Source organism: Pleurodeles waltl, chromosome 3_1 (assembly GCF_031143425.1).
Source record: "Pleurodeles waltl isolate 20211129_DDA chromosome 3_1, aPleWal1.hap1.20221129, whole genome shotgun sequence".
NCBI classification, from domain to species: domain Eukaryota; kingdom Metazoa; phylum Chordata; class Amphibia; order Caudata; family Salamandridae; genus Pleurodeles; species Pleurodeles waltl.
The window spans coordinates 1,995,729,834-1,995,749,067 of NC_090440.1; the positions used below are offsets into that span (position 1 = coordinate 1,995,729,834).

The 19,234-nt window shown below is 48.9% G+C and overlaps 1 protein-coding gene across 2 annotated transcripts in view; it reads left to right on the forward strand.

Annotated features, from left to right (window-relative positions):
* The window catches only part of CLTC (clathrin heavy chain), a 723,592-nt gene that overhangs the window by 484,952 nt on the left and 219,406 nt on the right, over window positions 1-19,234 (forward strand). For both annotated transcript variants that reach the window (XM_069226425.1, XM_069226426.1), the window contains exon 21: window positions 6,272-6,464. In XM_069226425.1, coding sequence (XP_069082526.1) covers window positions 6,272-6,464 — 193 coding nt within the window. The remainder of the gene's footprint in view (window positions 1-6,271; window positions 6,465-19,234) is intronic.

Consider the following 19,234-nt stretch of genomic DNA (forward strand, 5'->3'; position numbering starts at 1 on the left):
AAGTCGCCAGTACAATTTTTGGAAGCTGCATTGTTATCCTATGGAGAGAAAAACAAGTACTGCATTCAGCTATAGTACAGTGACTTACAGAACCAATCTCCTGAACTTAAAATAATGTGTATTTATAAAGTGCATGTTCACCCAGAAAGGTAGCTTGGTGCTGAATAACAGATGTTTGTTACCCAACTCAGTGGTACTCATTTTATTGACCTCAGAAGGATGAAAGGCTGAGTGGACCCGCCTGGATTTGAACCTGTGACCATGAGGTCGAGCACAGGCCCCTACAGCAGAAGCATTAGTCCACTAAGCCACCAGACCCAGCAAGGTAAGTACTGGGAAAGGATCAGGAACACACCACCAGGTCACACCGAGTTGCACTGGAGTGGCCAGATGTAGAGGTGTAGTATGGTGTTGGGTGCCCAATGTTAGTCAGTGGTGATCGGTCTGGTTGAAAAGAGGCTGCAGGTTTGGACAGGGCATCCATTCGAGGAGAACCAATAGGTGGGTTCAAGTCTTGAGATGCTCGAGGACGGAGGGACACCTTCGGTCCTCTTCTCCACAGGCCAGGGGTGACGGGTGTGGAAGTGTCCTGGGCATCCGGTTTTCTCCTCCAGGTGCACTCACAGTTGAGGGGGCCTTTGGGCAGAGGCTGCAGGCGGTGTTGGTGAGTCCCCAGTGGGCAAGTCCAAGGGGGACTTTGTAGGAAAGTACTGTCTTTTTGGCATGGTTACCCACACTTTCTGCCTGCTATCAGTGTGTTTTGACTGTGTTTACTGGGGGTCCTGCTAACGCCAACCCCTTGACTGTGCTCTCTCCCGCAAAATGTGGTTGTTACTGACTTTACATTTGGCATACTGGTCCCCACATGTAAGTTCCTATCATATGGTGCCTAGGTGCCCAGGGCATTGGGGCATCTGAGGTTCCCCACGGGCTGCAACAAGTATTATGCCACCCATGGGAGCCCATGCAAAATGTCTGCAGGCCTGCCATTGCAGCCTGTGTGAAAAGGTGCATGCACCCTTTCACTACAGGTCACTGCCCCAGGTCACTATAAGTCACCCCTATGGCAGGCCCTCCTAGCCCAGAGGGTAGGGTGCAAGTACCTTGGTGTGAGGGCACCCCTGAATGAGCAGAGGTGCCCCACGAACTCAAGCACAATTTTCCTGGACCTCGTCAATGCAGAGAAGCCATTTTACCCATGTACTGGACAAAGGTCACTGCTTGGTATCAAACATGTCGGAATCGTATCCGAATACTGTTGCCAGTATTGGTTGTATGATTACATGCACTCTGGGGGGGGGGGGGGTTCCTTAGAGGACCCCCAGCTTTGCTCCTACCAGTTTGCAGGGTTTTCCCGGGCAGCCTGTGCTGCTGCCATCCTGTACACAGGTGTCTGGCCTCCTGCTTCTTGAACAGCTCAAGCCTAGGAAAGACAGAACAAAGGATTTCCTTTGGTAGAAGGAGGCACCTCCCTATCCCTTTAGAAATAGGTGTTACATGGCTTGCCACTGGTATGCTTTGATGGGCACATTTGGTGCCCTCCTTGCATTAATTGGTTTGCACCAGTCCCTTCTCTGGCGCGAAACTGGACAATGGAGAGGGGAGTTATCACACCCCTGTCCATCACCACCCCAGTGGTGCCCAGAGCTCCTCGGGGTGGCCACTTGATTCTGCCATCTTGAATCCAAGGTGGGCAGAGGCCCTCTGGGAGTATCTGAGTGGCCAGGTCAGGTAGGTCACGTCCCAGCCCCCTCCTGATATGTGGTCACCCTGCAATACCCCATCCAGGGCTAATTAGTGTCTCCCTCCGGGGTGGGTCATCAGATTCGATGTGCAAGATTCCAGCAAGACTCCTCTGCAACGTTTACTTCAACTTATGGCCACTGGAACCGTAACTGCACTTCACAGGAACCCACAATCTGCAGCTCCAGTGAGGACCTCACCCTGCAACATTGTTTCTCTGGCTTCTACCAGCAACTGCAATATTTCCCCAGCTGTGCATCCTCTGAGGGTGGCAACTCTTCAGGCTGCACCAAGAAGCAAGAAGGAATATCCCTTGGAGTGAAGGAGTCACTCCGCTGCATTCGCAGGCACCAATGTCCGGCTGTGTGGATGATCCTCTCCTGCAACTCTGCGTGGATCCTGCAACACAGGTGGTGGTCTGGAGTGGTCCCCTCAGTCCCCTCTACCAGCTGTCCAACTTGGGAGGTGGTGAGTGTTTGCCTCTCCTTGCAGGACAAGTACCCCTGTGCACTGCGACTCTTGCAGCTACCAAGGCTTGTTGGCTGTTCTTCCAAGGGCTCTTCAGTCTCTATGTAGCCCTTGCCTCCAACACTCCTACCTGGAAAGCACAGTCTCCTTCCAGCTGCTCCAGAAATGTCAGACTCCAGGGGTGCTGAGTTGTCCTAGTGGGTACCTGATCCAAAGCCAGCACCTGGACCCTTGTGAACAGGGCTAATGCCCTCCTGGCCATTGCCCCGCTCCAGAGGACCCAACCTTTGACACAACACCCCACACATGAGAGCTTGGTCATCCAAGCCTCCACTTCCTAGGGTGCGTTCCCTTACCCACCCCTTGGTAGGAAATCCCAAAAATTGGATACACTTAAAGATTTTTTTTTTTTTTTCTTTTTTTTTTTTTTTTATTCCTCCAGCCTAGGATTGCGGTTCGTGAACACCACATGGCTTTTGGCCTGTTACTACCACAAACAATGGTATACCGTTCTGTAAGTGCTGCCACAGGTCCCAGAGGAATTCCGGGCTGTATTCTATCAGGCAGTTGTTGATGGTAGAGACGCAGCAAAGTTCACCATCCGTTGTGGGCTCAACACGACTGACTCACTAGGCAGAGTAGTTTCTTCGATAGTGGGCCTGAGACTCCACTCAGAGAACACCTGGTTGAGGATATCTGCCTTTTCGGGTGACGTCCAGGCTACTTTGATGGACATAACCTTTGATGGCACCAGTCTCTTTAGAGGCAAGGCAGAATCGGCGCTAAAGCACTAAGGATTCTCGTGCTTTAGCCAGGACCTTGGGCCTCGCAGTGGTCCCTCCTCCCTCTATCGGTTCCTTTCACCCCTCTCATGGTTATGGAAGGGGTCTATTTGTTCATTCCCGGCCAGCCGTCTTGCATGCTGCCCAGCCTCTGCATGGCCGAGGATGTGGGGTCCACTGAACTTGTTTATCAAGGAGCCAGTGGTCTGGTCAATCCAAACCGCTGATGGTTTTCAGGGGGCACCTCTATGGTGTATTCTGAGTGCATGTTCCCGGGACAAAAGTAGGTTGTGGTTGCTATTCCCACCACTTTCTTGTGCCCAAAAAGGACAAGGACCTCCGCCCTATCCTAGAACTTCGATCCCTTTAACTCTTCTTGAAGAAGCAGTTCAAAATGCTCACTGTGGCCCTGGACACAGGAGACTGGATGGTAGCCTTGGATTTGCTGGACGCTTATTTTCATATTCCCGTCCTGCTTGCCCACAGACGTTACTTGCGGTTTACTGTAGGCCACAAGAACCTTCCGTTCACTGTGCTCCCCTTTGGTCTTACCAGCGCCCCTCAGGTGTTTCCCAAGGGGATGGCCGTGGCTGCAGCTCATCTGCATAGGTCAGGGTTTTCAGTCTTCCCCTATCTCAACAACTGGCTGTTGAAGGCAGGCTCATTGAAGGCTGTCGTCTCCTCCCTCCAGACTAAGGTGGACCTCCTGCATTTGCTGGGGTTCACTATAAACGTGCCAAAGTCATACCTGACTCCCTTTAAGATGCTCCCTTTCACTAGAGCTGACATGGACAAAGTGCAGTTTCGGGCTTATCCTCCCGAGTGGTGAGTCCAAGATATTCAGGCTATGATACTGATGTTTCAGCCTCTATCCTGGATTTTGGTGAGAATGGCTGAGGCTGTTGGGCGTCATGGCCTCCTGCATTCTGCTGGTGACACGTCCGGTTGAATATGCAGGCTCTGCAGTGGGACTTGAAGTTCCAGTGGGTGCAGAACCATGATAATCTCTCTCCGACAAGGTCCAGAACTCAAAGGGAACTACACAAGATCTTCAGTGGTGGTTAAAGAACTGCAATTGAGTCCGATTACTGTCCCTTCTCCAACCAGATATGACAGTAGTGATAGATGCGTCAATCCAGGGATGGGGCCACCATCTGGGAGAGGCGGAGATCAGAGGCATTTGGTCTCTGGCTGAGTCTGGACTCCCCATCACCCTTTTGAAGCTCTGTGCAATCTGGCTACTATTTCTTCCCTCTGTCAAGGTGGTGCAGGTGTTTACGGGCAACACCACTGCCATGTGCTACTGCAATAAGCAGAGCGAGGTGGGGTCATGGACCCTTTGTCAAGAGACTCTGCCCTCTGGATGTGGCTGGAACAGCAGGTCATATCCCTGGTGGTTCAGCATCAGGAAGGCTTTCTAACCGCCGGAGCGGACAAACTCAACTGAAAATGTCTATAGGATCATGAATGACGTTTCCATCCGGAGGTGGCACAAGGTCTCATTCAGAAGTGGGGAGAATCTTGATCAGATCTGCCTGCCTCCACAGAGAACGTACAACGTCAGTAGTTTTGTTGGTCGGAGTTTCCAAGGCGGCAATTGCTCAGATGCTTTTAGTCGCGAGTGGAATTCAGGCCTCCTTTACACATTTCTGCCCATACCACTTCTGCCCAGAGTTTTCAAGATGATTAAGAATGACCAGGCCCAAGTAATCTTTGTGGCTGGGTACGGAGAATCTAGTATCCTGAGCTATTGAGCATGTCCATCAATCCTCTGGTCAGACTGCCCCTTTGGGAGGGTTTTCTGTTGGAGCAACAGGGGAGGGTTCTGCACCCAAACCTGTCCAGTCTCCATCTTCTTTTGTGAAGATTGAACGGCGACAGTTTATGGCTTTTGACCTTCTGCCTGAAGTCAGTAATGCAATTTTTGCAGCCAGGTGTCCCTCCACCAAAACGGTATACACCTGTCGTTGGAGGAAATCTGTGGCATGTGCACAGACAAGCCTGTTGACCCCCCTTCTGCCCCTCTTTCTCTGAGGTCCTATTGTTTATCCATTCTCTGGCCCAGCAGGGCTCTCCTAAAGGCACGCTCAAAGGTTTTTTTTACTTCTGCATTTGCTTTTTTTTTATATATATATTTTGATTTAAGATCAACCTTCTTTAAGTCTCCTGTTGTACATAGTTTCCTGAAAGGTACTACACATACGTTTCCTCATTCATTATGCTCCAGTGGGGTTTGAATTTGGTTTTGACATTTTTGATGTGTGCTCCTTTAGAGCCTTTCCAAAATTGTCCTTTAAGGCTTTCCACTTGAAAAACAATCTTCCTTGTGGCAGTTACATCTGCCCACAGGTGAGTGAGGTTCAGGTGTTGTCATCAAAGCAGCTCTACCTTTCCATCTATCCTGACAGTGATGCTTCACTCAAGTGCTTCTTTTCTACCAAAAGTGGTTATTTCCTTTCATGTAGGCCAATCCATCACCTTGTCTACTTTGTATGCATTCCCACATCCCTCTAAGGAAGTGGCTGCAAACAATGGTCGGGCAGTGCAGAAGCAGACCATCTCCTGATGAATCACTCTGCATTAGGATCTGCTACGCACTGGCCAAAAAGCAACCACCTGAAGGTTTTCATGCATTTTCTACCCGAGTTACAGCCACGCCCACTGCGTTTACAAATGAAGTGCCAGTCATTGACACCTGCCAGGTGGCAACGTGGGCATCTCTGCTCACGTTTACCAAACACTACTGCCTGGACAGTTGGATCTGTAGGGGATGGCTACGTTGCACGTTCAGTCTTGCAAGACTTTCTAGTATGGTCTTGGTTTGCATACCCACCTCTAGGGATGGTATAGCTTGGGTATCTAGTCAAGGTAAAGAATCTGCAACTGGGCTCTATCATAAGTTACTCTTATCTTGACAATAGAATTAAGCTGCACATGACTGACGAGCCCCAATGAGGGCTAAACCGGCCTTGTTACTTGTGTTCTGGATCAGGAGGGCTTGGCCTTGCAGTTCGAGCTGAACTGTTCCTATTGGAGCAGGGTCCAGTCTGATTTCCATATGGTCAAATTGAGTTGGCATGGTGGGCAAAAGAATGATGGATTGAAATGTTGCTGTAGCCAGTGCTATTGTTTTTGAAAAGGAAGTGTTCTACAGTACCTGAAAATAATTTGCAACATATAGAATGTGGATGTTACTTATAGTACAACACCTTTTCATCATTTCTCTACTATAACTGAAGTAAACTATTTTAATTTACCACTTTACTGTGAATTTTCAGGTACTTATTGAGCACATTGGAAACTTGGATCGAGCATACGAATTTGCCGAGCGCTGCAATGAACCTGCTGTCTGGAGTCAGTTAGCCAAAGCGCAGCTGCAGAAGGGTATGGTGAAAGAAGCCATTGACTCATATATCAAAGCAGATGATCCTTCATCCTACATGGAGGTGGTTCAGGCTGCCAATACCAGTGGTACGTCTTTTGTGTTCTACTTCTTGTTCTGTCTGTAAACTCCACTGCCTGGTGCACTGTTTTGTAACCTACAAACCCATAATTCAGGTGCTGGATACTGTGGAATTTCCAAGGCACACTGTAGTAATGTGAAATCAGCCAAATTAACTTTTATGGACTTTCATTTCTCACTGGTATGCATGTATATTTTTAATGTTATATGTTGCTTTAACAGAATTTTTTTTTTTTTTTTTTACTAAGAGGATGCATGAGGCCCAGCAGCTTCGGAGTCTGTCTCACCAAAACCCAGGATAGAGGCCAAAACTTTTAAATCATAACCTGAATATCCTGGACTCGCTGCTCTTGAGGATAGGTCCGAAACTGCACTGTGTCTGGAACAGCTCCAATGAAAGGGAGCTTCTGAAAGGGAGTCAGGTGTGACTCTGGCACGTTTATAGTGAACCCAAGTGAATGAAGGAGGTTTGCCGTAGTCTGAAGGTGGGTGACATCAGCCTGGGGCGAAAGAGTCTTCAACAGCCAGTTGTCAAAGTAGGGGAAGACTGAAACCCCTGACCTGCGCAGATGAGCTGCGACCGCCGCCATTACCTTGGTGAACATCGGTGGGGTGCTGGTGAAGCTGAAGGGGAGCACTGTAAACTGAAAGTGCTTGTGGCCCATCTTGAACCACAGGTAATGCCTTTGGGCAGGCAGGATGGGGATATGGAAATATGCATCCTGCAAGTCCAACGCTACCATCCAGTCTCCTTGGTCTAGGGAAGACAAGACCGACCTGAGCCAGAGTGAGCATTTTGAATTTCTACTATTTGCGGAAGAGATTAACGTCACGCAAATCCAGAATAGGGTGAAGGCCTTTGTTCTTCGTGGGTATCAAAGTAGCGGGAGTAACAACCACTGCCTACTTCTGATATCGGGACCTTCTATATGGCTTTCTTGGCAAAGAGAGCTGCAACTTCCTTGCAGAGGAAAACCAAGCGATCCTTGTAGGAAGCTGGCCTGGTGTGTGGTGAGTACCTATTGTATTATCACCTTGTACCAGATCCAGGTATCCCCTATTAGTGAGGTGTAGTCAGTATCTAGGAAGCCAGGCTCGCTATAGAGGTAGCTGTGGATGAGCAGCCAAGGCTGATCTAGGAGACATGCAGATCTCATGCAATACCACTTAGTCACACAGCACTTACACACATAAAAGAACCACACAGTGTTACAAGAATAAAGGTACTTTATTTTAGTGACCCAAATACTATATAGGCAATATTCGGTTAGCAGGTGAGTTAACACACTATTATATACACCTTAGTTTTTAGGAATGAGCATAGAAAGCAATAGAAAACAGTGCAAAACAATAGGCAAAAGTGACCCAAGGGGGAGCGCAAACCATATACTAAAAAAAATGGAATGCAAATGATGGACACCCACCCAGGTAAGTGGAATCTGTAGAGGGGAGCTGGTGGAACAAGGAACACCAAGAGGTAAGTACTAGAGTGCCCTCCAGCGACCAGGAGAGAAGAGGTGTAAGAACCTGTTTTTTCAAAAAATCAGAGAAACTTTGTGAATAGACTGTGCAAGACCTTAGCAAGCTTCAAGAAACAGAAGATGGATCCAGACAGAAGAGGACCTGCAAAGGAAGGGGACCAAGTCCAGTTCCAGTTGGAATGTCCGGTTGGGGCAGGAGCCACTACCCACCCTTCTGGAGATGGAGGACTAGGCTGACGGTGGAGGCCAGGAGTCAGCTATGCAGTACAGGAGGCGAAGAGGAGTTCCAGGAGTGATGCAGTTGATGTCCCAGGTCGGAAGAAGAGTTGCAGTCTGTCAGTGGTGTGGAGAAACCACCAACAAGCATTGTCAAAGGCAACAGTTACATAAGATTTGCAGAGCTACCATGGACCAGGACGGTCTGAGGGGACTCAACCCAATTATGGGAGTCTCTGGTGTCCTCTAGCAGTTGGGACAGCATAGGCAAATCACAGGCAGCAGGCACAGGAGTTGCAGTGAGGCCCACTCAGCACACCTGGAAAGGAGCCCATGAGTTGCAGGGAATAGTGCTGGAGGCTGGGGCTACACGGAGCCTCAAGATCTCTCAGATGAAGAGCCAACAAGCCTTGGTAGCTGCAAGAGGTGCGGTGCACCGGGGTACCTTTCTGCAAGCAGAGCTAAAGACTCACCACCTCCAAAGTCGGACAGCTGGTAGAGGGGACCACTCAGGACCACCACCTGTGTTGCAGGATTCATGCAGTGTTGCCAGAGAGAGAATTCACATGGCCGTTTGTCCTTGCAGCTGATGCCTGCGGTTGCAGGGGAGTGACCCCTTCACTCCAAGGGAGATTCCTTCTTGCTTCTTGGGGAAGACTCAAGACTTGCTGCCATGAGAGGATGGACAGCCGGGGAAATGTTGCAGTTGCTGGAAGGAGCCAGAGAAACCTGCAGCATGCAGGGCAAAGTCATTGCTGGAGCTACAGTTTGTATGTTCCTGTGAAGTCCAGTTGCGGTTCCAGTAGCCAGAAGTTGAAGTAAACATTGCGGAAGAGTCCTGCTGGAATCTTGCAAGTCGAATCTGAGGACCCACCCCAGAGAGAGACCCTAAATAGCCCTGGAAGGGGGATTGGTCACCTAACCAGGTGACCACCAATCAGGAGGGGGCTGTGACGTCACCTGCCAGATCTGGCCACTCAGATGCTCCCAGAGGCCTCTGTCCACCTTGGATTCAAGATGGAAGAATCAATTGGCCATCTGGAGGAGCTCTGGGCACCAAACCTGGGGTGGTAATGGACAGGGGAGTGGTCACTCCCCTTTCTATTGTCCGAGTCTATGCCAGAGCAGGGACTTGGAGGTCCCTGAACTGGCACAGACTGGTTTATGCAAGTAGGGCACCAAATGTGCTCTTCAAAGCATACCACTGGCTTGGGGAGGCTACTCCTCCCAATATAGGTAACACCTATTTCCAAAGACAGAAAGGGTGTTGTCTCCCTCTCCCAAAGGAAATCCTTTGTTCTGCCTTACTGTGCTTGAGCTGTTCAAGCAGCAGGAGGGCAGAAACCCGTCTGAGAGATGGCAGCAGCATGGACTGCCTGGAAAACCCCAGAAAGCTGGCTGGAGCAGTGCTGGATGTCCTCTAATTAGCCCCTAGAGTGCGTGGAATCATGAAACCAATACTGGCAACAGTATTGGGGTATGATTCCGACATGTTCGATACCAAACATGCCCAGGTTCGGAGTTATCATTATCTATCTGGACATAGGTAGTGACCTATGTTTAGTACACTGGTAAAATGGCATACCCGCACTCACGAAGTCTAGGAAAATGGAGCTGGAGCTCGTGGGGGCACCTCTGTTCATGCAGGGGTGCCCTCTCACAGGTACCTGCACCCTGTCTTCTGGGCTAGGAGGGCCTACAATAGGGGTGACGTATAGTGACCTGGTGCAGTGACCTGTAGTGAAAGGGTGTATGCACCTTTTCATGCAGGCTGCAATGGCAGGCCTGCAGAAACATTTTACATGGGCTCCCATGGGTGGCATAATACATGCTGCAGCCCATGGGGAACCCCTGGTGCCCCAATGCCCCTGGGCACCATATACTAGGGACTTCGAAAGGGGCACCAGTATACCAAATGTGGGGTGTGTGTTCCAAGCAACCAAATTTAAAGGGAGAGAGCACATTCCCTGGGCCCTGGTTAGCACGATCCCAGTGAACAGTCAAAACATACTGACAACAGGCAAAAAGTGGGGGTAACCATGCCAAAAAGAGGGTACTTTACTACAGTCCTCCACCAGAAGGGGAGAGAATAGCCCTTCAGTGTGATCTTCAAGAACCATTTGTCGGATGTTATGGACTGCCAGTGAGGGAGATGAAATGTAATCCTCCCTCGAATGGACGTACATGGTCTTGCAGAATAACTCTAGGAGAGCTTGGACGTTGTGGAGATGGGTGGGATGGATGGTGGACAACTTCTGGCCAGACCCTCTGGGTCAGAGGGCACAACGACTGTGTTCCTGTGCGAGATGTTGGCCTGGTGGATGACGGTGGCTGGTCTATGGATGAAGTGGTATCTCGCCTCTTTTGGAGCCTCGCAAGGGGTTGCCGAGAGGCCCAAGGACTTGACTGTAGCCAGGGAGTCCTTGAAGTGGTCCAGCGCAGAGTCCGCCTTTTCCCCCAAAACGGTGGGTCCCATCAAAGGGCATGTCCATAAGGTTTGCCTGGAGGTATCCTGAAAAGCCAGAGTTACGTAGCCAGTCGCGACGTCAAAGGGCCACTGTTGAGGAAATCCCCCTGCCCAGCGCGTCCGTCTTGTCCAAGCCACACCTAATTGTAAACTTTGCTGCATCTCTCCCATCTTTGACAGCCTGTGAGTGTGTCCCGCATGTCTTCTGGGACCTGAGGCAGCACCTGCGCCACTGTATCTCATAAAGTATGGGAAAAATGACCCAATAGGCAAGAGGTGTTTACCAAACTCAATGCTAGGCTGGAGGAAGAAAACATCATCTTCCCTAATCAGTCCAGCCTCTTGGATTCCCTATCCGGGGAAGCAGAAGGGAAGACGCCATGAGAAGTGGAGGCTTGGACCGCCAAGCTCTCCCAGGTGGGGTGTTGCATGAGGAAGCCAGGGTCACCCAGAGTTGGCCATGGCGGTGACCTATTCTGTATACAGGCACCCCTGTGCTGGGTTTGGACCACATCCCCAGTAGGATCTCAGTGAGGACTTCATTAAAGGGCAACGTTGGTTCTGATGTGGAAACCCACAGCTGATGCACCTCTGTTAGTCCTGACCGGCACCGTTGGCAGATCTAAGTCCAGCACCTCTGCTGCCCTACAGATTGCATACGATGCCCCCTCCTCCGAAGCCACAGTAAGAGGTGAGAGCATGCCAGTATCTGGAGAAGTGTCCAGTCCACTGGCCTCTCCTAGCTCCTAATACCAGTCCAAGGGTTCTAATTAAGACTCTAGAGGGTCCTGAGACCCCACCCATTCCTCACCAGTTCCTGGCTGTTTGTAGAAATGGTCAGGCAATTATCTGGCACCGGTGGGCGCCGTCAGCACCAGACCCGGCTCTGCATCATTGTAATGAGAATGGGGCTTGTGGCATCATCTGGAGCGACGCCGGAGGAGGTAGACTGTGTGGATCCAGCGTTGTTCCGGGTCAGATATCAGATCCAAGGGACCCAAACTGTGCCAAAGCCGCCGGCGTGGAACCTGATTGGGGGCCTTTGATGACACTGAGGCCCGAAGGTGCACCGGCAGGGCCAGCCCGCTCACACGATGCACATGGCCTCATAAAACTCTTAAAGTTGAGCGGGGATTTCTCAGAGTCCCAGAAAGTGGGGGAGGAGTCTGAGTCAGCACTGGCAATCGTTCAGTGGAACTGTGCCTAGATCATTAACTTTCCCGACTAGCCTCATCTACTAAAGGGCAAGGTGAAGTTGAAGTCCACTTGGAATTCTTCTTTTTGTGCCTCCTACCGACTGTCCGGAGGACCTCGAGTTGGCCGAAGAGAACTTAGGGCTCCTGGAGCGATCCTGCGACCTTCCTGACCTCCGAGGAGTTGTGCCCGCCGATGTCAACTGCTGGGCCACAATTAGCTTCAGGGACTGCTCCCTGAAAGCTTTCGGAGCCATGGCCCAGCAGTCAGAACACGACTTGGAGTCGTGTTCCTGGTCTAGGCACCAGAGACGTACCTGGTGGGAGCCTGTCAGTCTGTCTCTGGCAGGATGTGTTGGCAGGCGCCACACTGCTTGAACCCAGTCTTCCTCGATGTCCTACTGCACAGATGAAAAATGTCTCAACAAAAAGGTTGAAAAAGGCCTGTCAAAAAAGACATAGGGTAGTTCTATTCCGGATCTGTGCTTCAACCCGTGCAGAAGGAAAAGTACTGATGTATGCATGCCTGGGTGGGACCTTTATAGGTGACCGTGATGTCACAGACTGCTCCAACGCCACGTGGATCCAAACGAGGCCACCAGACTGCATGCATGGGCATTGCTCTGCAAAAGTTCCAGATTCCGAGCTGACGCCAGGAAATTCCAAAGGTAAGGAATCTGCAGCTAGAAGTCTCTATCAAATTTTGGAGGGCTATGAATGCTAGAATATGGATGCAGATTGGTTCTCATGGATAGTTGGTTCTACTGGACAGTTCTCCGTTCAGTTTACTCATGTAGTATTGCCCATTGGTTTCAGGCTCTAACTAGAACATTTTACAGTACTTCCAAATGGACATCTGACAGTGCGTGAATGGAACTGCATTATCTCCATATAAGCACTGCCTGTGGCATTTTAGTTTTTCTGCACCACAAATGCTAGAAATGAAATGTTTTCTTAACCCTAAATATAGTTATCTAGTATTGGATCTTTCATAAATTCACATGCTTGAGTCATCACCGTTGTCGAAGTGGAAGTCCCACGGTATACTATCAGAGCATTAAGTAAAAATTTCCATAGGCTATAATGCTAGCAAATTCACACATATACCCTATCCATGTCCTTTTGTAAAAAGAACCAAACTTGACTCATGACCAATCAGGCTCCAGCACCCTCTAGAATATTCCCCAAAGAGGCTCATTCCCTTAGAATTTCTACCGCACGTTGTGTGACGGGAGTCTCCCTGAGCTCTGCTCAGTTTTTTTCCTCTCAAGGAAGATTTTTTTCTTCAGAAAAATGTCTGATTCTTCCAGAAAAGGCCTTTTCTCCCCTTGTAAGACCTGTGGCAAGAAAAGGCTACATGTGAATGACCCACATAAAGACTGCTTATATTGCTTACATTCTGAGCATCAGGTAAAGGATTGTAAAATATGCTGCACCTTCTTTTTTAAGACCCTTAGAGACAGGGAAGGAAGACTGTTAATCTGGTTGCAGGCTAAATCTTGTACTTCTGGTGAGGAGAGTGATTCAGTAAGGCCTCATAAAAGGTCCAGATCTGCGGACCTAGGGCAGGCTGAAAAATCTAGAAAATACCACAAGAAGCACCATAAGGAGGCTTCCAAGGACATTCAAAGTTCAGTTTCATCTGAGCCATCCTCTGTTCATCGCAAATTGGAGTCCTGTCACCGTTCTCCTTCATCAGAACCTTCCACTTCTAGAAAGATGTCTCTTAAATTCAAATCGACTACACTACAGACAACGACAGTTTCCACAACTACTCTCTCTATCGTCTCGTAGACGACAGTCATCAACTGCGACCACGTTGACGTCTGTGGTAAAGGCTCCTATTCCTTCTGTTAGTCGCAGGTAAGTCACATTAGTCATTGGAGCCGCCGACGAAAGCGGCTCTAGAAAAGACCTCGTCATTGAAAGGTACGTCGACGAGAACATAGACAACAAGGGCACCGTCATCGACACCATCGTCGACGGGACCATCGTTGTCGACACCATCGACAATGCCACTTGTTACTATGACCCAGGGCAGCATGATCCCCATTTCCTCTGAATCTCCCGATCTTCATGCTACAGTGAAAATTACCACAATGTCAGAGTCTACTGTTTATCCGGCAGATACATCGCCTAGTAAGGTAACAGCCTTACTTACTAGTCATCTGCTAGACTGGGAAGAATCAGATGAAGGACCCTTTGGTTATGCGCACAGTCCATCCCAGTTGCATGTCAAGTATCAGGAAGATGAGGATGAATACGAGTAACAGTTCCAATCTTATTATTCTCATCACAGACAATATTATGAGCCGTTGCAGCTGCCAGGAAACACTGTCCAAATGCCTGCTTCTCTGAATCAAGATTTGTAGTCTATGTTGCAAGACTATAGGAGAAGGTTCCCAACTGCAGCTGAGATGCAGCCGCCTCTCCCTTCCTCTCCTGTTACACTAAGGAGTATACCTCCACCTCCAGCAACGCCCAGGCTTACACCACAGTATACAATAGCCGCTCCTCCTAGAGATGACATCTCCTCTTCAGAGGATGAAAGAGAAGAAGGGGAGATTGCAATGCCCCAGCATCCGAACGATGAATGGGATGATTATTTAGCTGCCACTCCATCGCCACCTCCTCCTTGTCTATCAGATCCTCCACCGGAGGATATAGGTCGTTTTCATAACTTAATGGATAGGGCGGCCACAAAGTTTCATTTACCAACCTCCGTCTCAATCGGAATGCTTCTCCATGGCTTCAAGGAACAGGCAAGAAAGTCTGTGAGGGCAATTCCAATCATAGACTTCATTTGGAGTGAAGGCATTAAAATCAAGGAGAATCCAGCTACTGTTCCACCGGTTCCACAAAAGCTGGATAAAAAATACACGGCGAGACAGGACTCTCCAGCGTACTTAACAGGTCATCCTAAAGCAGACTCGGTCATTTCCCAAGCCGCCCAGTGGCGTTCTAAGAATCCGTAGACGCCTATATCTACTCCTCCAGATAAAGAGGGCAGACACCTAGACAACGTTGGCAAGAGATTCTCGGGCATGTCGGCTAGAACTGTCCGTGCAGCCAACTCTTAAGCGATTTTGGGTTGCTATGATCGCCAGATGTGGTCTGACATGAATGCTTTCTTAGAGCTCATTCCTGAGAACAAGCAACCTGAGGCACAGAAAATTCTGCAGGAAGGAGAACGGATCTCAGAAGAGATCATAGACTGCGCTCTAGACATAGCCTCCACAGGTTTCCGTCAGCTTGCAGGAGCAGCGGTTATGCGCCGCCAGGAATGGTTGAAAGCAACATCTTTCAGGACAGAAGTCCAGTCTTGGATATTAGATATGCCCTATGATGGAGAGTCTCTCTTCGGCAAACAAATAGATGAGGCCCTACAGGCCATCAAAACTGACACAGATGCTGCTCGTTCTCTGGGGACCTTGCAGTATAGCAAACAGCCCTTTCGGGGAGCAAGAGGTAGGGGTTTCTCTACGTTTCTTGTTTCCCACCATAGACAGTACCAGCAGCCCCAATATAGACCGGCCTCCCAGCAGACTTACAGGCAACCATCCATGGCCTCCTACGCCAGACAAGGTGGGAGAAGGAAACAGCTCTCAAACCCAGGATCAACCCCGCAAATGATCATTATTGGGCACCGGCTATGATCCCACAGTTTCCACAATTCCATCAGGTGGGAGCGAATATCTAGAACTACTTTCAGAATTGGAAAGACATAACATCGGACAAATGGGTGCTGGTTATATTGGCTCAAGGTCATATGCTAGAGTTTGTACAAAAACCTCCACACCATCCGCCAGGAAAATCGCATCCACTTCATCTTTACTTGCTGCTACAAGAGGTTTTCCTAATGCTCTCAAAAGGGGCAATAGAGGAGGTCCCTGTGCACCACAGGGGACTAGGATTCTATTCCCGGTCTTTCTAATAAGGAAAAAGTTGGGGGAATGGAGACCAATCCTAGACCTCAGAAAATTGAACAAGTTTCTAAAGAAACAATCCTTTTGTATGATCACACTGTCGGATATCCTACACCTGCTTAACACTGGAGATCACATCACTGTTAGAGCTCCAGGATGCCTATTTCTATATACCGATTCATGTAAAGCATTACAAATATCTCCGCTTCATTGTGGCCGGGGCCCATTACCAATTCAAGGTCCTTCAATTCAGCTTTAAGTCCACGCCAAGAATCTCCACAAAATGTCTCGCTCCGATAGCAGCTTTCCTCCACAACAGGGGTTTTCAAGTCTTCCCATATCTGGCTGACTGGCTAATAAAAGTTCCTACTTCACAGCTGGCGTCCAAAGCTACTGTCTCCTACCTAGGATTATGTCGCAATCTAGGTCTAACAGTGAACTTCCAAAAATAGTTAATTCTGCTGACACGCAGAATAGTCTTTAGGTGCGGAACTCGACACCATCAAGAGCAAGGCTTCTCTCTCAAGGGTGCAACAACATAACACCGGCCAACATGGCTATCAAGGTTGCAAGAAGGAAGTCTGTTTCAGTTCGAACGTTCAAGTCACTCCTAGTCATGATTTCCTCATTGATCACCCTAGTCTACCTAGCAAGGTTAAAAATGAGACCTTTACAGGAGGAATTGCAGCAACGAGGATTCAATCAATATTATACCAAGGATGGTCGAGACTCTGCAGTGGTGGTCCCAGACCGACCATCTCTCTTAGAGATTGACCTTTCTGACTCCTAGATCTGTTTGCCACCAATCAGAACACCAAATGCCAATTTTACACCAGTCGGTACCCGCTCCCAGTGTCGTGGGTGAATGCCCTTTCGATGCGATGGTCCGGGATCTTTGCATGTGCTTTTCCCCACTTTCCATTGATTCCCAGGCTTCTGATGAAATCAGAGGGTTGCAAGCTAATGAGCTAATACTCATAGCACCCAAGTGACCCAGACAATACTGTTACACAGAACTCCTTCTCCTATCAGTGGCCAATCCCTTGCGTCTTCCCAGCAAGCACAACCTTCTAAGGAAGAGTCAAGGTCAGATATTCCATCCAGATCCAGCATCTCTCCAATTGCACGCCTGGCTCCTGAATTCCGTGAGTTTCAGGGCATGAGCATCGACAAAGAATGCAAAGTAATTTTGTCTGGGCATGGTCTGACAGTACAAACAGGACTTAAAAGCTCAAATGGAAGAGGTTTTGTATCTGGTGCCATCAAAACAATTTGCATACGTTAAGTCTTGCCAGAGCAAATTATATCATACCTTCTCACTCTGTCAAAGGCTGGGCTTGGTCATGCATCTGTTAAAGTCCATTTGGCTGCTGTTAGAAATGGGGTTTTTGGTTGGCAGTCAGGTTACCCTCTGTCCAAGCAAGAATCCTAACTCTAGTCAGGGTAAGTCGCACACAATCCAAAATTATCCTGTGCCCACTCTCTGGTAGCTTGGCACGAGCAGTCAGGCTTAACTTAGAAGGCAATGTGTAAAGTATTTGTGCAATAAATCATACAATAACACAATATAGCACCACACAAATACACCACACAGTGTTTAGAAAAATATATAATATTTATCTGGATATTTGCAGGTCAAAACGAATAAAGATGCATATGAAAGTGTAGAGCTATCACTGAAAAGTGATATAAAGTGTCTTAAGTCGTTAAAAAACAAACCAAGTCTCTTTCAAGCACAAAGTACCTGGTTTAAAGTGGAAAATCTCTGCAAAGGGCCGCAGAAGAAGAGATACGTGGAAAAATGTTGTGTGTCGATTCCTCCCCAGCACACACGGACTTGCGTCGTTATTTTTCACGCGGGGAAGTCAGGCGTCGTTTTCCGGCGCGCAGACAGTCTCTTTCTATGGTTCGCGGGATTACTAGATGTCCCGGGGTCTGTGCGTGGAATCCTAGGCTTATTTTCCGGCTGCGCGTCGTTCCGATGGGTTGTGCGTGGAATCTTCTCCCTCACGGCAGGCGTCACGTCGATTTCCTTTCGGGAGTCGGGTGACGTTTGTCCATGCGAGGCCGTGCTCCAAAGTTCCGGTCGCACCGCAGACGTAGAGCGGCATCTTTCAGGATCGACGTGTGGCGAATTTTTCACCGCAGAGCAAACTGTGCGTAGAATTTTTCACCGCATAAGGCGTCCAAATGAAAAAGAGAAGTCTTTTTGGTCCTGAGACTTCAGAGAACAGGAGGCAAGCTCTAGCCAGGCCCTTGGAGAGCACTTCAGCAGCAGGACAAGAGTTCAGCAAGGCAGCAGGGCAACAGCAAGGCAGCAGTCCTTTGTAGAAAGCAGTCAGGTGAGTCCTTTAGGCAGCCAGGCAGTTCTTCTTGGCAGGATGCAGGTTCTGGTTCAGGTTTCTTCTCCAGCAAGTGTCTGAGGTGGTAGGGCAAAGACCCTGTTTTATACCCAAATGTGCCTTTGAAGTGGGGGAGACTTCAAAGAGTGGCTAAGAAGTGCACCAGGTCTCCTTTCAGTTCAATCCTGTCTGCCAGGGTCCCAGTAGGGGGTGTGGCAGTCCTTTGTGTGAGGGCAGGCCCTCCACCCTCCCAGCCCAGGAAGATTCATTCAAAATGCAGATGTATGCAAGTGAGGCTGAGTACCCTGTGTTTGGGGTGTGTCTGAGTGAATGCACAAGGAGCTGTCAACCAGGCCCAGCCAAACGTGGATTGTAAGGCATAGAAAGATTTAAGTCCAAAGAAATGCTCACTTTCTAAAAGTGGCATTTCCAGAATAGTAATATTAAATCCAACTTCACCAGTCCGCAGGATTTGGTATTACCATTCTGGCCATACTAAATATGACCTTCCTACTCCTTTCAGATCAGCAGCTACCACTTCAATACTGTATGAGGGCAGCCCCAATGTTAGCCTATGAAGGGAGCAGGCCTCACAGTAGTGCAAAAACTAATTTAGGAGTTTTACACTACCAGGACATGTAAACTACACAGGTACATGTCCTGCCTTTCACCCACACAGCACCCTGCTCTAGGGGTTACCTAGGGCACACATTAGAGGTGACTTATATGTGGAGAAAGGGGAGGTTTAGGCTTGGCAAGTACTTTTAAATGCCAAGTCGAGTTGACAGTGAAACTGCACACACAGGCCTTGCAATGGCAGGCCTGAGACAAGGTAAAGGGGCCACTTAAGTGGGTGGCACAACCAGTGCTGCAGGCCCACTAGTAGCATTTAATCTACAGGCCCTAGGCACATATAGTGCACATTACTAGGGACTTATAAGTAAATAAAATAGTCCAATCAGGTATGATCCAATGTTACCATGTTTAAAGGGAGAGAGCATATGCACTTTAGCACTGGTTAGCAGTGATAAAGTGCGCAAAGTCTAAAAGTCAGCAAAAACAGTGTCCAAAAAGTGGAGGGAGGCAGGCAAAAAGTTAGGGGTGACCACCCTAAGGCTGTCAGGTCTAACAGCTGCCATATAATTTTAGAGAC